At 40.5% G+C, this 20,788-nt stretch overlaps 1 protein-coding gene across 3 annotated transcripts in view; it reads left to right on the top strand.

Moving 5' to 3' along the window:
• GLRA1 (glycine receptor, alpha 1) overlaps positions 1-20,788 on the top strand; it is a 163,479-nt gene that overhangs the window by 125,343 nt on the left and 17,348 nt on the right. For all 3 annotated transcript variants that reach the window (XM_006863900.1, XM_006863899.1, XM_006863901.1), the window contains one exon: positions 7,943-8,157. In XM_006863900.1, coding sequence (XP_006863962.1) covers positions 7,943-8,157 — 215 coding nt within the window. The remainder of the gene's footprint in view (positions 1-7,942; positions 8,158-20,788) is intronic.

Genomic DNA, 20,788 nt, shown 5'->3' with positions numbered 1-20,788 from the left:
AATGGGTACAAACATGGATCCCTTTTAGTCAGTTTGTAGCTGCTCTCCACATTTTTCAGCACAGACAAATGAGCACATCCAACATTGCATCCATTTGTTGAAACAACTCAATTAGTGTTCAGTGAAGGAAGAGCTATTTACAAATAATGTTTGTCAAAGCAGTTTCCTTTAAGTCACCATGGGGAGTCAAAATCTGATCAGTTAAGTCATAACAATCATGGGATTTTTACAGAAAGAAGAGTGGCTAGCTTTAAAGTAACCACTGTATGTAGTTTAATATTTAAAGTTTCTAGAAGAAGGACCTCATAGGAAGTGTGTCTACTGGCATAAGAATGTTGGGTAAAGCAGAATGCAGCAAAGCAGACATAGCATAGGTTACATCCACATGTTCTTCCGCTATTAGAAAGTTCAGTGCTCCTATGAAACCTTCCGCAAGCCAAAATAGCAAGTGAAAAAGCAATAGCCATTAATTTGTATAGGAAAGTGTGAACCACAAAGGCAGCAGTTCACACTCACCAGCTACTTCTCAGAAACCCTATGCAGTGTCGCTGTGGGTCAGAACCGATTCCAAGGCACATAACCACCAACACAACTGTAACAGAAGTACCTCAAGTAGATCGTTTTAACAATCAGAATTTTATTCTCTCACAGTTTAGGAGACTAGAAGTTCAAATTCAGAGTGCAAGCTCTAGGAGAGGCATTCTTGTTATCTGTTCTGAAGAAAGGGCCTTGTCTCTTTTCAGCATCTGTTGTTGTTGTTAAGTGCCATTAAGTGGATTCCGACCCATAGCAACCCTGTATAGGGTTTCCAAAGAGAAGCTGGTGAGCTTGAACCACAGACCTTGAAGTTCAAATGAATTTGCAGTCTGACGCATTAGCCCACAGCGCCACACCAGGACTCCTCAGCATCTGTAGGCCTAGCATTTCTCAGTGATCTCCATAATTCTTGGCATCAATCTTCTCCTGGATCTAGGAGCTTCACAGTGCAGGGACCTCAGGGCCAAAGAACACCCTCCACTCTTGGCTCTTTGGTTTTTGTGGTAGTGGGTCCTCCCTCTTTCTCTGCTCACATCTCTCTCCTTTGATATCTCAAGATACAACCTAATCCAGCAGACTCCCAGTATGGCGCTGTGGGGTAATGTGCTGGACTGCGAGGTCAGTTTGAACCACAAGGTCAGTGGTTCAAGCTCACCAGCCACTCTTTGGAAACCCTATACAGGATAGATATGCGTTGGAACAACTCAACAACAGCAACAATCTAATCCAGTAGATTGCATCCAACCACATTGATATCATAGAAGTAAGGATTTATAGCACATTAGATAATTACATCAGATCTAGGCTGGCCACATCAGATCACATCATGGGCTTGATTGTATTATATTAGTTCTCGTAACACACAAACTTAACTGCTAAGCCACTGAGAACCCTGGCAGTTAATGGAAGTAGGTCTTTCATAAAAGTGAAGTTGTATAAAGTGAATTTTTGAAATGCAGAGGCTACCTGTATATCTAAAAAGATCCCTAAAACTATCTGCAGTAGCTTTTACCAATTTTGCTGTAATAACTACAGTCCTGTGGCAAAAAGGAAGGCTCTAGCTTTCCAGTTGCAGGCTTGTTTTGTAATAACCTGGAGGTTTGCTTCGTTTTTCATGTTTCTGTGTAAGAACACCTAATGCATTACCCGAAACTCCATATACAAATAAAGTGAAGACCAAACGGTAGTTAAGAGACTCTAACGCTGTCATGTTAGTCAAAGCTTTTTAAAACTTAGTTATCATCCCTTGATCTTCTGGGGTAAAGATAGGATGGGTCACAATCAGAGGTTTTTAAATATTTGCATAAAAACTTGGACATTGGCTACCCAAAATGGGGGGCTGGGGGCTACAAAGGCAAGAAGTGACTGGCTTACAAGCTTTCAAAAGGGAACCTAGATCCAGAGGGCCTGGAGGAAGGTAGACTCTACAGTGAGTAGTATTCATTCTGTCTAGGCGGGGCTGATGCAATGAAATGCAGACGGGTCTCCCGTGATACAATAGTGAATAATTGTTATCAGGACTGATTGTGAGGGTCAGAAATGTAAAGGTAGACGTTTTATAGCAAGGAGGGGAGTGATTAACTTTTCAGTCTAGGAGCGGAGGTCCCTAGGACCATCAAGGGAGAAGAGCAGAGAGTGGGACCCTACCCAGAGAAGCAGTGATGCATGAAATAGAGGCAGAGATGATGACTTGGAGCAATGGAGCAGCTGGAGACTTTAGATCCAGAGAGGGAGAGCGACTGTGTGCTGAAGACCTGGGGGGTACAGGGGAATGATTGCAGGGTATACCTTTTGGTTGGTTGATGATGCATGGAGGGGATTGTAACTATGGCAATGAGATGATATACGATAGAATGAATGTAAAACTAATGTTCTCCCATGTAAACTATCACATAATTTACAATAAAACATTTAAGAAAAATATATATATATTTGCATAAAGGGTAAGCCATGAGAAAAAGATAGGAATTCAAGTTCAACAACAGTCACAGAACTCAAAAGTCCCCTAGTTGTTTCTTTACTTTCAGTAAGTGAAAGGCCACTATAACTTCTTTTCTCTTGGAGTGCATAGACATGCCTTCAGCAGTGACTAAATGACTTAGGTATTTGAAAGAAGCCTGAGCTAGTTGTAACTTTTCTCTAGAAGCATTATGTCCACCAGCAGCTAAATGCTTTAACAACGTGATTCTATCTTCTAGGCAAGCTTGTCAAGAGGTGGAGCTCACCAGTAAGTCATAGACATACTGTAACAAAAGAGATGTATGGGGAAATTGTAAAGGCCACAAATCAGCATGTAGAATCTGAGAAATAACTTGAGTCTGGGGGAGGGAATCTGAAAAGAGAATTTGAAAGGTCACAGTAAGGTTTTGCATACGACAGTCTCTTCTTTTTTTTAATGCTATCTATCCCTAGATTTGGAGTCCTGGTGTGGCACAGTGGGTTAATGCACCAGACTGCAAAACCATTTAAACTGCAAGGTTGGCAGTTCAAGATCGCCAGCTGCTCCTTGGAAACCAGATATAGGGTCGCTATGGGTCGGAATTGACTCAACGGCACTTCACAACAACAACAACATCCCTAGATTTAAAGAGCTCTGGTAGTGTAGTGGTTACAAGTAGGGCTGCTAACCTCAAGGTCAGCAGTTCAAAACCACCAGCTGTTCCGCAAGACAAAGATGAGATTTTTCTGCTCCCGTAAAGATTTATAGCCTCAGAAACCCTGTACAGGGTCACTATGAGTTGGAACCAACTCCATGGCACATAACCACCACCATCCCTAGATTTCAGCAAAATGAATAGTATTTCTCCTTTCTATTAAATTGTAAATGGAAATTCATTTAGATAAAATATCTCTTTCTATGAAATTGACATGAATGTTGGGACTAAACAACAACAACAAAAGTATATCTCCTTAATAGGGCCAAGAACTATTTGCACAGATTGAAAAATAGCATCTATTGTTCTTTATTAGTAACCCTAGTATATACATTCCCATCCTTATTTTATATGCAAGAATGGATTTTTGTCCAATTATTGTGGGAAAGACCTTAGGAATTGCTTCAAGTAATTTTTGGCCCCTAACTCAAGCTTCTGTGAAGAGAGTTTTGGCTGTTTCACCTGTATCTCTCTTGGGGACTTTTCCATTCAGCATATTCTAACCATAATTTGACTTCCCCACAGCCAACTAATATATGGACTAATTGATATACATTAAGCAACCAAGGCCGATAAGCTTCAATAAGAACTTTAAATTCTTCAGTAAATTTTTGAGAATCCTCACTTAATTTGGGGAAATCTTTGACTGCTGTTTAACTCTGTACAAGTGTAGGGAATAAAAGAAATCGAATTGTTTAGCTTTTCTCTGGTACTCACTCCAAATTCCTGGGGCAAATTTTAAAAGGCATTTCAGGACTGGGCTTCAGACACTCTGGCTTTGAATCTTTAGCAAATTCTTCAGGGAAGAAAGGAAGTTCAGAGTGTTTCAGAAGGGTAAGAAGGCAGAGGAGGGTACAGAGATGTGGTTACTGGCAGAGAAGCAAAGGAAACTGCAGTTGGGGGTATAAATTTAGCAGAGCTCTGACTTTGTAATTCTTTATATTGCTTAGTTACTTCAGAAACTGTATTCTGTGTGTCTTTATTCTATCTAATCAATTTAGAAGCAGTGTCTTGCAGAGAGGTTATTTTACTATTTGAATATCTTTGAGAAGCTTCAAGGTGCCAATTTAAAAAGGTATTCCATTGCAATTTCTTAAAGCAGGAGGCTTTATTTTCTAATTTACTGCACAGAAAACAGGAAGATCAAATTTTTCATATAGTCACTGATCTTCTAAACTACCAGAAGATTGAAACAAAAGGTTGGCATTTTCAGTGACTAAGAACTGGATGATATACCTAATGAAGAAGTGCTGCAGAAATTTTGTCACTGTGTTTTGACCTGGACTGTGTTCACTCTTTCTGAGCAGCTTTAAGGTTCTGGAAACTAAAACCAAAGGGATTGATGTTCTGTTTTACAAAAGCAGAAACAGAAAGGAACATTCTACAATGAAGCTCAGAAAACTTTGACACAAAGAGAGCAGAGACTCAAATCTGAGAGGTATTTGCTACAACTCCTAAATCTACCATGGAGATGGAAGGTCAAAAACAAGCCAATCCAGTACCATTGGCCAGAATCCCTGGGATCTTGGAAGTTGCAGAGGCAAATTCACCTTTGGATTTCTTTTGGTCACCCAGAGAATGCTGTAGTGAAGCACTAATCTTAATTCTGTTAGAAATGAAAGCAAAGAATTTCAATGAAAGGTAGAGAGATTCACAAATTAGAAGACATACCGACACCTGGGAAGATACTATGATGTTCCAAATTGCAGGAACAGTAAAATTTTTATCAGGTGGAGTAAACAAAAGAACTATGTGATCACAGGCACAAAGGGGTATTAACAAAAAGTTGCAAAGGGGTTGTTAAACTACAATCCTTTTAACATTATAATTTCTATTTTCTAACTTCCTGGAATATGCTAACCAAGGAGGGCATTCTTCTTGGATTAAGTTACACAAACACTCTCAACAAAAATATTTTAATAATCAATTCCTTGCACAAGTTAAAATCTTGACTCGTGTTCCTTTTGGCTTGCAAGCAAGTAAATATTTACAAGAAGTTGAATTGTTTCTTCAGAACAGCAGAAGCAGAGATTTTAGACCACGCTGGTGTTTGATTCAAAGTGGAGTTCAATTTAGATCTAGGGCAGCCATTTTATTCATGCCAAGTGCTTCCAGTTTTTAGTTTCCTTATGCAGCACTGTATCTTCCACAGTATGGAAATATGCATTCCACAGTATGTATTCCAGAGTATACATTGGGCGCTTTAACACATGGATGAATTGGGACTGGATAAAAAGTGGTTTTGCACACCTTATCTGAGGCTGGGAATGTGTACATAGGAGTCATTTGGTGTAACCGCTGAAAGGCTGGGAGGGGAAAGCTATTGTCTGAACCCAGCTAAGTAAAGTGTGGGCAGAAAATAAGCTGGTGGCAAGAGACAATAAATAAGGTGAAGGAGAGGGATTGGAAGAAACCACTGTGGACTCTGATGGAAACAGAAGACAGAGTGAAAGGTCAGGCAATCTGGGTTCTGACCTGCCTCTAACAGTTCCTCTTTCCAGATAACCTCAGAGAAGTCTCAGAACCACCAAAGACATATTCTTGTCATCCCTGGGACAAGCTAAGACTCAGAATAATGTTACTCCCAGTGACATTCATTAGAATAATGGCTCTATGAGTAATCAAATGATCATATCGTATATACCACAGCCCTTTACTGTTTCAAAAAAAACTAATCTGATGCCTGCCTTTGAGTTGATTCAGACTCACTCGTAGTGACCTATAGTACAGAGTAGAACTGCCCCCATAGGGTTTCCAAGGACGGCACTTAACAACAACAACAATAATCTTAGTGGGAGCAGACTGCTACTCTTTCTGGTGGATTCAAACTGCCAATCTTTTAATTAGCAGTCAAACATTTAACCACTCTGCCACCTAGTCTCCTTTTCTTGACTGTTTACACAGTGCTTTTATTATTATTATTCATTGGCTCTTCCTGTTCTTTACTAATTATATTTACTGTGAGTCAGGCTCTCTACTAGACCCTGTAGGAAAGTGGGAGTAAGACAAGACCCTGGCCACATGGAGCTTACAGTCCAGGAAGCTTTAGAAATCTAATAATATACTTCAGCAGACAGGACCCAAATCTGTCTTGGAAGAAGTACAATCAAAATGTTCCTTAGACACAAGGATGTGAGGTCTCTCTTCACTTGTTTTGGACATTGTATCAGAAGGAACCAGGTCCTGAAGAAGCACATCATGTACGATAGAGAGTCATCAAAATAGAAGACAACTCTCAAGAAGATGGATTGTCACAGTGGTTGCAACCATGACAACAATTGTTGCTATGTGCAGGGCCACGCAGTGTTTCTTTCTGTTGTACCTGGAGTTGCTAGAGTTGAAATCAACTTGGCGATACCTAACAATAAGAACAAATAGGAGCTAACCCCCCCCGTGAGCCTGGCCCCATCCCAGATTCAGGGATTCACAGTTTGAGAGAGGTCAAGCCGCCCACAGTCTAGTGCAGAAGATAGAGACATAGATACAGTTAGACTGACTTACTTCCACTCACTGTATTACGCCTTAATGGTTCTGATGGTGAATAAAACAAACTGAAGAAACACAAAGGAGTAAAAGACATTCTGTCTGAGGGAGATTTCACTCTAAACTGCGTAGAGGGGGAGGATTTCTTCTCTTAGTTGTGGGGAGAAATAAGGACATCCCAGGCAGAGGGACTATAGAATCAAAAGCTCAGAAATATGAAAAGGAAGAGCATGCTTAAGGCAAAGGACAGTTAGGTGTGATGGAGTTTTGTTGTTGTGTATCATCGAGTCAGTTCCAACTCACTGTGATCCTGTATAGGGTTTCCTATACAGAAACCCCAAGAGGGACTGGTGGGTATGAACTGTCGACTTTATGGTTAGCAGTCCAATAGTTACCCTACAAGCCACAGCAGGACTCCCAAGTGTAAGTGTATGTAGTTGCTGTTGTTGCATGTGATTGAGTCAGTTCCGAAGAGCAGCTGGTGAGTCTGAATGACTGACCTTGTGGTTAGCAGTCCAGTGATTATCCTATAGTGCCACATCAAGAGTATAGAGTGAAGGAGGTAGAGAAAGGAGAATGAAAAGATTTAGAACTCCACTGTTATGGGAAAACTAAGGAATTTTAATTTTTCTCTATGGGTAATGGGGAACTTTCTTATAAGAAAGAAGGAAGGAAAAATATTTTTCACAAAGGAAGTAAGAGGATCAGATAACCTTTAAGAAGGTAACTGAGAAAAAGATTGCGACATGTCCACTCAGGCCCAGTGCTGGCATCAAAATAATGCTAATGATGATGACTACAAGTAATCTCCTGAGCATTAATAATGTGTAGTTACTGTACTAAGTGCTTCCTAGGTATCACCTCATTTTATTCTCACAGTAACCTTATACGGTAGAAGCTCTGGTATCATAGTGGCTATGAATCGGGCTGCTATCCTCAGGGTCAGAAGTTCAAAACTACCAGCTGCTCCATGGGAGAAAGATGAGGCTTTCTGCTCCTGTAAAGATTTACAGCCTCGGAAACCCTGCACAGGGTTGCTATGAGTCAGAACCGATTCCATAGCACATAACAAAAACAACCTTATACGGTAGGTATTATTATTATCTACAGTTTACAATAGCTGCGAAAACTGAGACACCAAGTGATTCAAGCATTTGCTCAAGGACACAGCTATTGTGAGGCTGAACTTCTAGACAAAGTAGTTGTTATATCAAAGTTCTTGCTTCTACCACTAGGTTACTTTGCCTTCTCACTGCAATTTCTTGCAGGTAAATTCACCTGCATTGAGGCCCGGTTTCACCTGGAACGGCAGATGGGCTACTACCTGATCCAGATGTACATCCCCAGCCTGCTCATTGTCATCCTCTCGTGGATCTCCTTCTGGATCAACATGGACGCTGCTCCAGCCCGTGTGGGCCTGGGCATCACAACTGTGCTCACTATGACCACCCAGAGCTCAGGCTCCCGAGCCTCCCTACCCAAGGTAAGTCCCACTGAGCAGGAACACAAATACCTGGACAGATAAGGAAGATATTCTTCTTTCAACTTTACCTGAAAAAAGTGGAGCATAAAGAATTATTCATTATTTCTTTATCTCCTACACTTTGCAGTATCCAACATTCTGATCGATCAAGCCTCCCATCAAACTCAATACTATGATTGATACTAGCTGCCAATTACACCTTCTGCTTCATTTACTATTAACACTCAGCTCCACATTCTCCTTCATTCACTTTTTTTTTTAAGTTTTTATTGTGAATTATGTGATAGTTTACATAAGAGGACATTAGCTTTATATTCATCCTATCATATTTCATTTCACTGCAATGATTACAATCTCCTCCATGCATCATCAAACAACCAAAGGGTACACCCCGCAAGCCTGCCCCTCAGTTGTTAGCACACAGTCCCTCTCCCTCTCTGGGTCTAGAGTTCCTAGCCGCTCCATCTCTCCTCCTCATCTTCTCTGCCTCCATCTCTGGTATCAGTTTCCCTGGGTAGGGTCCTGCACTCCACTCTTCTCCCTTGATGGTCCCAGAGACCTCCGTTCCTGGACTGCAAAGTCAACCACTCCTCTCTTTTTGCTACAAAATGTTTACCTTTACATTTCCAACCCTCACAGTCAGTCCTGATAGCAATTATTCACTATTGTACCGCAAGAGTCCTATCCCCATCTCCTTTCATCAGCCCTGCCCAGACAGATTGGCTACTACTCAGTGAGAGTCTGCCTTCCCCTGTGGCCTCTGGATCTAGGCTCCCTCTTTAAAGCTTGTAAGCCAGTCACTTCTTGCCTTTGTAAACCCCTCCCCCTTTTGGGTAGCCATTGTCTAAGTTGCCCATCCCTGTCTACCCTGTGTACCAAGGGGGTGGGAATGATCCTTACTGTAAAGACCTTTTCATTCACTTTTAATACGTGGTGCAATGTTCTGTCATCATTAATGGTAGAGAACTTGTGTTGGAGGGCTCAAAAACCACAACCACATTCAGAGATTTGCAAGAAAGACTCATAAGAACTCAGAATGTATTTGTGCTTATAACTAAGATTTATTACAATATCATAGTAAGGATGTACACAAATCATAAGAGGAAAAGGACAATAGCTTCAGAAATCCGTCTTCAGACTTTCTTGTTCTTTCCCTCCCATGAAGAATCACAAAGAAAGCACTCTTTCCTGCAGCAACATATGTATGGTATTTCTGCCCAGAAACCCCATTTGAGACTTGTCGAGGTCCTGTGTCGGGTTCCAGCCTTGACAAGGAAGTGTGGGTGTCACAAAGAAGGGAGATCTGGCGGCGAAAGTGATAGAGAAAGAGAGAGACGAAATATATACAAAAAAGACAGACACACAGATATGATGCAAGCTGGCAGGTAGACAGATCTGCAAACATTTTGCCTAGCAGTGCGCACAGATCTAACTCTACCTCAGTCTTTTATTCTCTTTTTTTAGGGAGGGATTTGTTACAAAGGAAGGATGTAATTCACTCACAAAGGGAGGATGTGATTAAGACAGGATATGAAACTGAAATGTGATTAATCATTCAAAACAGGACATAATGATTCACAGGAACAACTTTTAAGATATTTTCATGGTTTTTCTTAACAATCTAACATTTTTATTTTTACAGAAAAAAGGTTCAATCAAGCTGCTATATATTAATTTTTAGGCTTAAATGATCTAGAGCAGTGACGTGCAGTTTCTTAAGGATACTTAACATAAAGCAAGGTTCCTGAAAGGAGCCAAGCTGTCTCTGTACACTTTTGCAAACTTTTGTTTGTGAGCAAGATCTCAGGCACCGGGCTTCATTTATCTATATCTAAAATGCTACATTGTTCTTAATTATCACATTCCTACATACTTTCAGGAGGAAGGAGAGCATCTGGGTTAAACTGATTATATTCAGAGGCGGTTTAATGGGGCTGCCACTGATCAACCCAGGGTCTGTGTATACTGTCCCCAGAAGAGACTCAGTACCCAAGGTTTCAATTTGTTTGCTGATAGAATCCTTCAATATTGCAACTCAAAGCTTGATTTTTTTTCTTCAGTTCTTTCAGTATCAGAAATGTCAAGCATGTTCTTCCCTTTTGGTTTTCTAGCTCCACGTCATTACACATACTTTGCTTCATCTTGTAAGCCACCTTTTCAAATCTTCTGTTGAGTTCATTTAATTCATCGTTTCCATTCACTTTAGTCTATGTTCGAAAGCAAGTTTTAGAGTCTCTTCTGACATCTATTTTGATCTTTTCTTTCTTTTCAATAACCTTTTGCTTTCTTCATGTGTGAAGTCCTTAATATCATTCCACAATCCATCTGGTCTTTGGTCATTAGTGTTCAATGCATCAATTCTATTCATGAGATGGTCTCTAAATTCATGGGAGATGTTTAAGGTTGTACTTTGTCTCACATGGACTTTTTAAAAAATTTCTTCAGCTTCAACTTGGACATACATATTAACTGCTCCACAGTCTCCCCTTAGCCTTGATCTGATGAACAAGCTTTCCATTATCTCTCTCCACAGATGTAGTCAATTTGATTCCTGTGTATTCTATCTGGTGAGGTCTACATGTATAGTGTGTCATTTATGTTTTTGAAAAAAGGTATTTGCAATGAATCAGTCACTGCCTTGCAAAATTCTATCATGCAACCTCACACTTGATTTCTACAACCAAGATCATATTTTCTTAACTACTGATCCCTCTTCTTTGTTTCCAACGTTTGCATTCCAATCACCAGTAATTATGAATGCATCATGATTGCATGTTTGATCAAGTTCAGACTATAGAAGTTGGTAAACATATCCAATTTCTCCACCTTTGGCATTAGTAATTGGTGTGTGAATTTGCATAGTGGTGGTGTGGGAGTGGTAGTGGTTGTGTGCCATCTAGTTGCTTCTGACTCAAAGTGACCCTATGTAGGGTTTCCAAAGTTGTAAGTCTTTATGGGAACAGAAAGCCTCGTCATTCTCTTGCAGAGCAACTGGTACATTCGAACTACTAATTTTGAGATTAGCAGCCCAATTCATAATGCACGGTGCTACCAGGGCTCCTTAAATTTTAATAATTGTTGTTGTTAAGTGCCATTGAGGTGGATCTGACCCATAGTAACTCTGTATACATATACAGTTTCCTAGGAGCAGCTGGTGGGCTTGATCCATCAACCTTGTGGTTAGCAGTCCAGTGCTTATCCCACAGTGCTACACCAGGACTCCAAATTTGAATAGCAGTCATATTAAATAATAGTCCTTGTTGTTGTTGTTAGGTGCCATCAAGTAAGTACTGACTTTTAGCGACCCTATGTACAACAGAAAGAAACAGTTCCTGGTCTTGGGCCAACCTCACAATTGTTGCCATGCCTGAGCCCATCGCTGCCACCACTGTGCCAATCCATCTCATTGGGTGCCTTCCTCTTTTTCTCTGATGCTCCACTTTACCAAACATAATATTCTTCTCCAGTGACCGGTCCCTCCTGACAATATGTCCAAACTATGAGAGATGAAGTTTGGCCATCCTGGCTTCCAAGGAGCACTCTGGCTGTACTTCTTCCAACACAGATCTGTTTGTTCTTTTGGCAGTCCATGGCACTTTCAAGATTCTCCTCCAACACCATAACTCAAATGCATCAATTCTTCTACGGTCTTCATTATTCACTGTCCAACTTTTGCATGCATCTGAGGTTATTGAAAATACCATGGCTTGCATCAGGAGTACCTTAATCTTCAAACTGATGATATCTCTGCTCTTGAACACTTTAAAGAGTTTGTTGTCTGTATGTTAACCTATCACTGATAACACTGTATTTCAGAGTAGGTCTTCAAATATTCTTTTTGACTAGGAATGTGATGTTGTTCCTCTTCAATTTGTCATTCCTAAAATAGTAAATCATATGACTATCCTATTCAAAATGGCCAAGACATTTCAACTCAATAATGCCTAGGATATCAATCTTCAAGTATTGCATTTCATTTTTGACAGCCTCCAAATTTCCTAGATTCATACTTCACACATTCACACTTCATACAGTTATCAGTGGATGTTTACAACTATTTCTTCTCATTTTGAGTTGTGCTGCATCTGCTAATGACGGTCTTAAAAGCTTTGCTCCACCCATGTAATTAAAGGCGACGCTATTTTAAGGAAGCAGCTCTTCCCCATCATATTTTCAGTGCCTCCCAACCAGATGGACTCATTTTTCATCACTAAACAACATGATAAACGGAAACTACTGAAGTTGTGAAGGATTTCATTTACTTGGATCCAGAGTCAACACCTATGGAAGCAGCAGTCAAGAAATCAAATGACATCTTACATTGGGAAAATAGGCTACAAAGACCTCTCTGAAGTGTTACAAAGTAAAGGTGTCACGCTGAGGACTAAGGTTCACCTGAATTGTTGCCTTTGAATTATGGTGTAGGTAAAGAATGAACAAATCTGCCCTGGATGAAGTATAGCCAGATTATTTCTTAGATGCAAGGATATCAAGGCTTTGTCTCATATACTTTGGATGGGTTATCAGAATGTTCTAGAAGAATGACATCATGCTTAGTAAAGGAGAGGGTCAGTGAAAAAGAGGAAGACTCAACAAGAATTGATTGACATAGTGGCGGCAACAATTGGTTCAAACATAGCAACAACAGTGAGGATGGAGCAAGAATGTATAGTGTTTCATAGGGCCACTATGAATTGGAGGTGATTCAATAGCACCTAACAGCAACACCCAATATTTTAACTGGGGGGCTAGTCGTGTAGACCCCCTTTGCTTAGAGCAACAAACAGATCTGTGTTGGAAGAAGTACCGCCAGGGTGCTCCTTGGAGGCCAGGATGGCCAAACTTCGTCTCTCATACTTTGGACATATTGTCAGGAGGGACCAGTTGCTGGAGAAGGATATCATGTTTGGTAAGGTGGAGGGTCACAGAATAAGAGGAAGACCTCCAACAAGATGGACTGGCAAAGTGGCAGCATCAACAGGTTCAAGTGTGGCAACAGTAGTGAGGTTGGCCCAGGACTGGATAGTGTTTCCTTCTGTTGTGCATAGGTTCGCTATGAGTCAGTACTGACGCGATGCCACCTAACAACAAGAACTAGTCATTTAGACCCCCTTTGCTTAGAGCATACCAAATTTTCAGGCTCCAAGAAGGAAAATAGATACCCTACATAAGCCATATTGTTTGCAAAGTCTAGGCACAGGGAGTAGCTCTTGTCAGTTAGAGAAAGGTGGTGGTGGTGATGGTGGTGGTTAGTTGTGTGCCATTTAGTCAGTCCTGACTCATAGCGACCCTGTATATAGTTTCCGAAGCTGTAAATCTGTATGGGAGCAGAAGCCTCATCTTTCTACCAGTAGAAATCTACTGGTAGATTGAAATTGCTATCCCAAAGGATAGCTAAAGGCCAACCCTGAAAGCAGAGATTTCAAAAGGTAGCAGCCTCGTGCCTACTATGGTAACCCTTTTCTGCACATACTGCAACCTGATTCTTTCACTTCTAATGTGAAACAGAAAATTTTGCTACATTCAGCATTAACTCTTGAGCCACATTCTGCTATGTTCACTATGAACACAAGAGACAGCATTTTGTTTGATTCACTATTAATGCCAGATATCCATTCTGTTCATTCACCCTTCTATTAGACATAATGTTCTGTTTCATTCACTTTGAACACCAAAGAATTGCACTTTATTCATTACTGAGACTAATTCGCTTACAAAGAAATGCAGTAGTCTGTTCCTTTCACTGTTAACACTAGACCCTCTCACTCTACTTAATTCACTTTTAACACTACACATAATGTTCTGCTTCATTTACTAGTAATGCCAGGCACCACATACTTCCCACTCATCCATTTTTTGAGGTACAACATTCTGTTCCCTCACTGTTAATACTTGATGCCTCATTCTGCATCACTCCCTTTTAACGCTAGACACTGTGTTCTACTACCTTCACTATTTTATGAACCACCTTCTGCTGAATTCACTCAACACTAGACACAACATTCTGCTCCATCTACTACGAATGGCACAAACCATGCTCTGCTTCCTTCAGAGTATAGTGTCCTATACCATCTCCTTTTTTGTTTTTGTTTTTCTGTACCATTCTCTTAATGAATGCTGCCCTTCACATTCTGTTCCATTCATTTGTTATTTTGATACATCAAATTTAACAGAATATACAGTAAACCTCCTAAAGCCCCTCACCTACTTACACCAGTTGTTATCATTCTGCCGCATTCACTTTATGGATGAATTGATTATCAATCAAGAGATAGATAGATAATTGTTGATTAATGCCGTTGAGTCGATTCCGACTCATAGCAACCCTGTATAGGTTTTCCAAGGAGTGGCTGGTAGATTTGAACTGCCAACCTTGCAGTTCAGTGCTTATCCTATGAGAGACATAGATAAGTGCAATTTTAGCTGAATCATTTGAATTGTCCGTTTTGGAAGAAGTGCAGCCAGAGTGTTCCTTGGAGGCCAAGATGGCTAAACTTCGTCTCTCATACTTTGAACATATTGTCAGGAGGGACCAGTTGCTGGAGAAGGATATCATGTTTGGTAAGGTGAAGGGTCAGAGAAAAAGAGGCAGACCCCCAACTAGACGGATTGGCTAAGTGGCAGCATCGATGGACTCATGTGTGGCAACAGCCGAGAGGTTGGCCCAGGATCGGGCAGTGTTTCGTTCTGCTGTGCATAAGGTTGCTATGGGTCGGTACCGACTCAATGGCACCTAACAACAACATTTGAACTATCATATTATGACAGTTCACCTCTAAATAAGGAATAAGGCTAAAATGACAAAAATCACACCTAAAAGATAAATATTTCAATGAAATCATGCAATATACAGCACTTACTTAAATTTTCTCAGTTGTCAAAAAAATGTCTTTTGTGTTTATGGTGAGGGATCCAATCAATATTTATATGAACTCCTGGTATGACACTATACGATCAGCACTGGACTGTAAACCACAAGGTCAGCAGTTCAAACCCACCAGCTGCTCCTTGGAAACCCTTTACAGTGTTGCTATGAGTTGGAACCAAGTCGACTATCACCAGCACTTAGCAGCAGCAGCATGGTTACTATATTTTTCCTCTTAATCTAGAGAAATCTCTCACTGGTTTTTGTTTATCATGGCATTGTTCTACTAACTAACTTTTGATGTGAGCCACAATATTCTGCTTCATTTGCCAGCCACACTAGACACCACACTGTCCTCTATTCACCCTTATGACAAAACTTAACAATCTGCTGTTGGCATTATGAACACAAGACCTCACATTTGCTCAGTTCTCTATTCATTGTTAACTCCTGACAAAACAATTCTGCTCTGTTCAGTTCTAACTCTAGATACAGTATGCTGCTGGACTCAATATTCGACTCCATTCAGTTACATTAGACTCAACATTCTGCTCAATTTACTATCGATGCTAAACCCCACATTCTTCTCCATTCACATGTTTTCTTAAAGTGTACTATTCAGTGGTGTTTAGTATATTTGCAAAACTTTACAGTCTTTACCAATATCTAATTACAGGAAATGTTCATCACGTCATAGAGAAAACCCTGTGTCACCAGCAGTCATTGTCCATTCCCTCCTCCCCTCAGTCTTTGGAAACTGCAAAACTGTTTTCTATTTCTATGGATTTTGGAGCATCTTACCATGTTAGTAGAAAGATACAATGTGTACCTTTTGGGTCTGGATTCTTTAACTTAACATAATGTTTGTCAAGGTTTATCTATACAATACTTATCAGTACTGTATTTCATTGCTTCTTATGGTCAAATAATATTTCATCCTATGGATATGTCACAATTTATTTACCCATTCATCAGTTGATGGACAATTTGGCCATTTCTACTTGAGACTATTATGAATAATGCTGTTAAGAACATTTATGTCCAAGTGTTTTTGTGGACATACGTCTTCAATTTTCTTAGTATATACTTAAGAGTAGAATTGCAGGATCATATAGTAACTATCTTAGTTGTTAACTATTGGTTGTTGTTAAGTGCCATCAAGTCAGTTCTGACTCATAGCAGCCCTGTATAGGGTGGCCAAGGATTGGCTAGTGGGTTTGAAGCACTGACTCTGCAGTTTGTTGTCTGGTGCTTATCTTACAGTACCACACCAGGGCTGTTCACTCTGTCTAGTACTGTTATACAGAACAATCACACACAGATAGCTTTAACAAACACATTTATTCTCTCAGAGCTTAGGGCACTGCTCTCGTGGAATGCTTTCTCTCTGTGTCAGCTCTTGGGGAAGGTCTTTATCTCCTTTTGACATTGGTGGGGTAGATGTTACATAGAGATCTTCACGTGTCTTGACAACAGTCTTCCTGTGGGTCTAGGAGGTACTCAGTTACAGGAACCTGGGTCCAAAGGACACGCTTTGCTCCTGGCTCTTCTCTCTTGATGGTACTGAGGGCTCTCTATTGCTGCTCACTTTCAATCTCTTTTCAAAGTATGTTGACTCAAGATACAACGTAATCCTGTAGACTGTATCCTGACTCATTCATATAACTGCCTCTAGTCTTGCCTCATTCCCATCATAGAGGTTGGAATTTACAACATATAGTATAATTACAACAGACAACAAAATGGAAGATAATTACATAATACTTAGAATCATGGCCTAGTCACGTTGACACACATATTTTGGGGGAACACAAAATCAGTCCATAACATTCGACAATTTGACTACCAAAACTTCCTGTCCTTGCTATATGTAAAACGCATTCACTCCTCTTATGATCCCAGAAGTCTTCATTCCACTCCAAGTCCAAAATCCTCTAAGGCAAGATTTCTCTTCATTTTTGAACTGTGAAATCTAGACTGTAAGTTTTCTGTTTCCAAAGTACCATAGTTGAAAAGGCATAAGATAGAGAATTCCGTTACAAATAGAAGTTGGAGAGAAAGAAGGAATGACTGGTACCAAGCAAGTTAAAAACCCAGCAGAGCAATTTACATTAGCTCTCAAGCCTTAAAAATAATCTTCTGTTCTGAGACCATCTAGGCAATAGTTCTACCCTCCAGTCTCTGAGTATTGGCCATGCTCTCTGCATTCTGTCCCTGGGTCCTGGGCTTTAGCTACACCTTCCAGGTATACTGAGACAATAACTTCAGCTTTGGGTGCTTCATTCTCTTAGTCCAACTAAGTGACAACTCAACTCTCCCAGCCCCAGCAGGCTCCATCCTTTTGCCTCCTGGACATGGCAATTCTACCTCCTCAGCTTTGGGCAGCTGTTCTAGCCCCAGCCCCTAGCACACATGAATGGAAAGCCCCACACTCCAGAGTCAAATTGGTGAAGATCTGGCTCTTTGAAACCTAAGTCTGTGACCATAGGTTTCAGCCCTTGAAACTATAGAGGCTATGGCCCTGCTGTTTGAGACCCCAGAAATTGTAGTCCTAACCCTTTGAAGTGAAGGCTTCTGCTTCCTGGTTCCTTGGCCTTTCAGTCCCTCGGGCCTGTTGGGTCAGCTTGGCCTCTGCTTTGCTCAGGCAAATGTTACAAGCTCTTTAGCTCTACTAACAAGTGCTCTATATCACCAATAAACCTTAGCCCAAAGGTGTACAACTTTCTTGCCCCATGGGTCAACAAGCCTAACTCTATCAACAAGTGCCCAGAACATCCTACTCCACCAAAAAGCCTCCTGCCCAAAAGTGCTTATCTCTCTCATTCCAAGGGTCGGCTTCTGCACTGTCTTGTATTAGTGTTCTGGTTCTGTTGCCACTATTTATCTGTCTCTGCTTCTCACCATATGCACCATCTTCAGTATTACATCTCCCTTCACTTCTGAGCCCACTAGAATTGCCTTTGACATCCATCATTCTACCAAGTCTGTTCAAGGCAATCTAGGCTTTTACTATTGTTGTTGTACTGGCTCATAGTGATCCTATGCACAACAGAATGAAACACTTCCCAGTCTTGAGCCAACCTCACAATTGTTGCCACACTTGAGCCCACTGATGCTACCATATTGCCAATCCATCTCGCTGAGGTCTTCCTCTTTTTCTTTGACCCTCCACTTTACCAAACATAATATCCTTCTCCAACAACTGGTCCCTCCTGACAATATGTCTGAAGTATGAGAGACGAAGTTTGGCCATCTTGGCCTCCAAGGAGCACTCTGGCTGCACTTCTTCCAACACAGATCTGTTTGTTCTTTTGGCAGCCCATGGTACTTTCAATATTCTCCTCCAACACCATAACTCAAAAGCATCAATTCTTCTAAGGTCTTCTTTATTCACTGTTCAGCTTTCACATGTATATGAGTTATTGAAAATGCCATGGCTTGGGTCAGGTGCACCTTAGTCCTCAAGCTGACATCTTTGCTCTTCAACACTTTAAAAAGGCCTTGTGCACTTGTAGTGTATATCCTTTGTTTGGTTGATGATGCATGGAGGGGATTGTAACCATGACAATGAAATGATATACGATAGGATGAATGTAAAACTAATGTTCTCCTATGTAAACTATCACATAATTCACAATAAAACATTTTTTAAAAAGGCCTTGTGCAGAAGATTTGCATAATGCAATACGTCATTTGATTTCTTGACTGCTGCTTCATGACTGTTGATAGTTGATCCAAGAAGAATGAAATCCTTGACAACTTCGATCTTTTCTCCATTGACAAGAATGTTGTTTATTGGTCCAGTGGTGAGGATTTTTGTTTTCTTCACATTGAAATGCATTCCATAGCAAAGGCTGGGCTCTATGATCTTCATCTGTAAATATTTTAAATCCTCTTCACTTTCTGCAAGCAAGGTTGTATCATCTGCATGTCGCTGGTTATTAATGAGTCTTCCTCCAATCCTGATGCCACGTTTTTCTTCATATAACCCTGATTCTTGGATTATTTGCTCAGCATACAATTTGAATAAGTATGGTGAAAGTATACAACCCTATTGCACATCTTTGTTAATTTTAAGCCATTTAGTGTTCCCATGTTCTGTTCAAACAACTGCCTCTTGGTCCATGTACAGATTCTTCATGAGCACAATTGAGTGTTCTGGAATACTCATACTTCGCAATGTTGTCCATTGCTTGCCATGATCCACACAACTGAAAGCCTTTGTGTAGTCAATAAATCACGGGTAAACATCTTTCTGATATTCTGAGCTTTCAGCCAAGATCGAAGGGACATCCGCAATGATATCCCTCATACCACGGCATCTTCTGAATCAGGCTTGAACCTCTGCAAGTTCTCTGTCAATGTATGTTTGCAGCCATTTCTGTATTACCTTTAGTAAATCTTTGCTCTCATAGGATAGAAAAGATTTTGTCCAATGATTTCTGCATTCCGTTTTGGTATGGGTACAAACAACAGATCTTTTCCAATCAGTTGCCTAGATATTTGTCTTCCAAATTTCTTGGCATAGGTGAGTGAGTGCTTCCAGTTCCACCTCACTTTCTTGAAAGATTTCAATTTTTACTATTAGGTACTTTAAAACATTTCTGGACTGTACCCACTATCCAGTTCCAAAACATTTTAAGTATCTGTTAGAGCAGCACCTCAATCCCAGTACCAAATTTTGTTTTAGTCATCTGTAGTGGTGATTATGTGCTGTGGAGTCAGTTTCGACTCACAGCGACCATGCATATGGTTTCTGAGGCTATAAATCTTTTTGGGAGCAGAAAGCCTCATCTTTCTCCTGTGGAGCAGCTGGTAGTTTCGAACTGTTGACCTTGAGGTTAGCAGCCCGACTCGTAACCACTATGCTACCAGAGCTCCTTCTTAGTCATCTAGTGCCACCATAACAGAAATACCACAAGAGGATTACTTTAACAAACAAAAATTTATCCTCTCACAATTTTGGAGGTGAAGAGTCCGAATTCAGGGTAGTGGCTTTAAGAGAAGTCTTTCTCTGTCAGCTCTGAGAGATGGTCCTTATCTGTTTTCAACATCTGTGCATCTAACATCTGGCTTGGCAACAATCTTTCCTAGGTCTAAAAGGTAATCAACCAAGGACCCCAGATCTAAATGCCCCACTCTTAATTTTTCTTTTTGATGTTTGTCTGGTCCCGCTCTCTCCCTTCTCTCTCATACCTCCTATAAGAAATTCCCTTATATCAAATCAGGTTTGTGACCTGTAAGGGTATGGCATTCCACCCGAATCCTACCTACCTCATTTTCAAACCAAACACAGTCTACTCCTCATTCACATAACCTAACTCTGTCTCATTAACCATAGGCAGAAGTTAGTGTTTACAACACAGAAGATAATTACACCAGATCATAAAATGGAGGAAAAAATATATAATACTAAGAATCATGTTGCTGTTGTTGTTAAGTGCCATTGAATCAGTTCTGTTTCATAGAAACCCTGTATAAGGGTTTCTAAGAAGCAGTTGGTGAGCTTGAACTGCCAACCTTGTGGTTCTAACTGACTTTGCAGTCCACCACATTAACACGGAGCACCACACTAAGAATCATAGCCTGGTCAAAGTGGCACATATTGTGAGGGAACACAGTTCAATCCATAATAGTCACTAGACACAACTTTTTGAGGAACTGTTTTCCAAAGTAGCTGCACCATTTTTTAAAGACCAACAGGGTCAAATTAGGGTTTTGTCAACATTTCTTATCATCTTTTTTTATTAGCTAGCCTAAAGAGCT

Source organism: Chrysochloris asiatica, unplaced genomic scaffold, assembly GCF_000296735.1.
Source record: "Chrysochloris asiatica unplaced genomic scaffold, ChrAsi1.0 scaffold00057, whole genome shotgun sequence".
NCBI lineage: Eukaryota > Metazoa > Chordata > Mammalia > Afrosoricida > Chrysochloridae > Chrysochloris > Chrysochloris asiatica.
The sequence above is the reverse complement of the archived record's forward strand: the minus strand, read 5'-3'. Positions and strand labels throughout refer to the sequence as shown.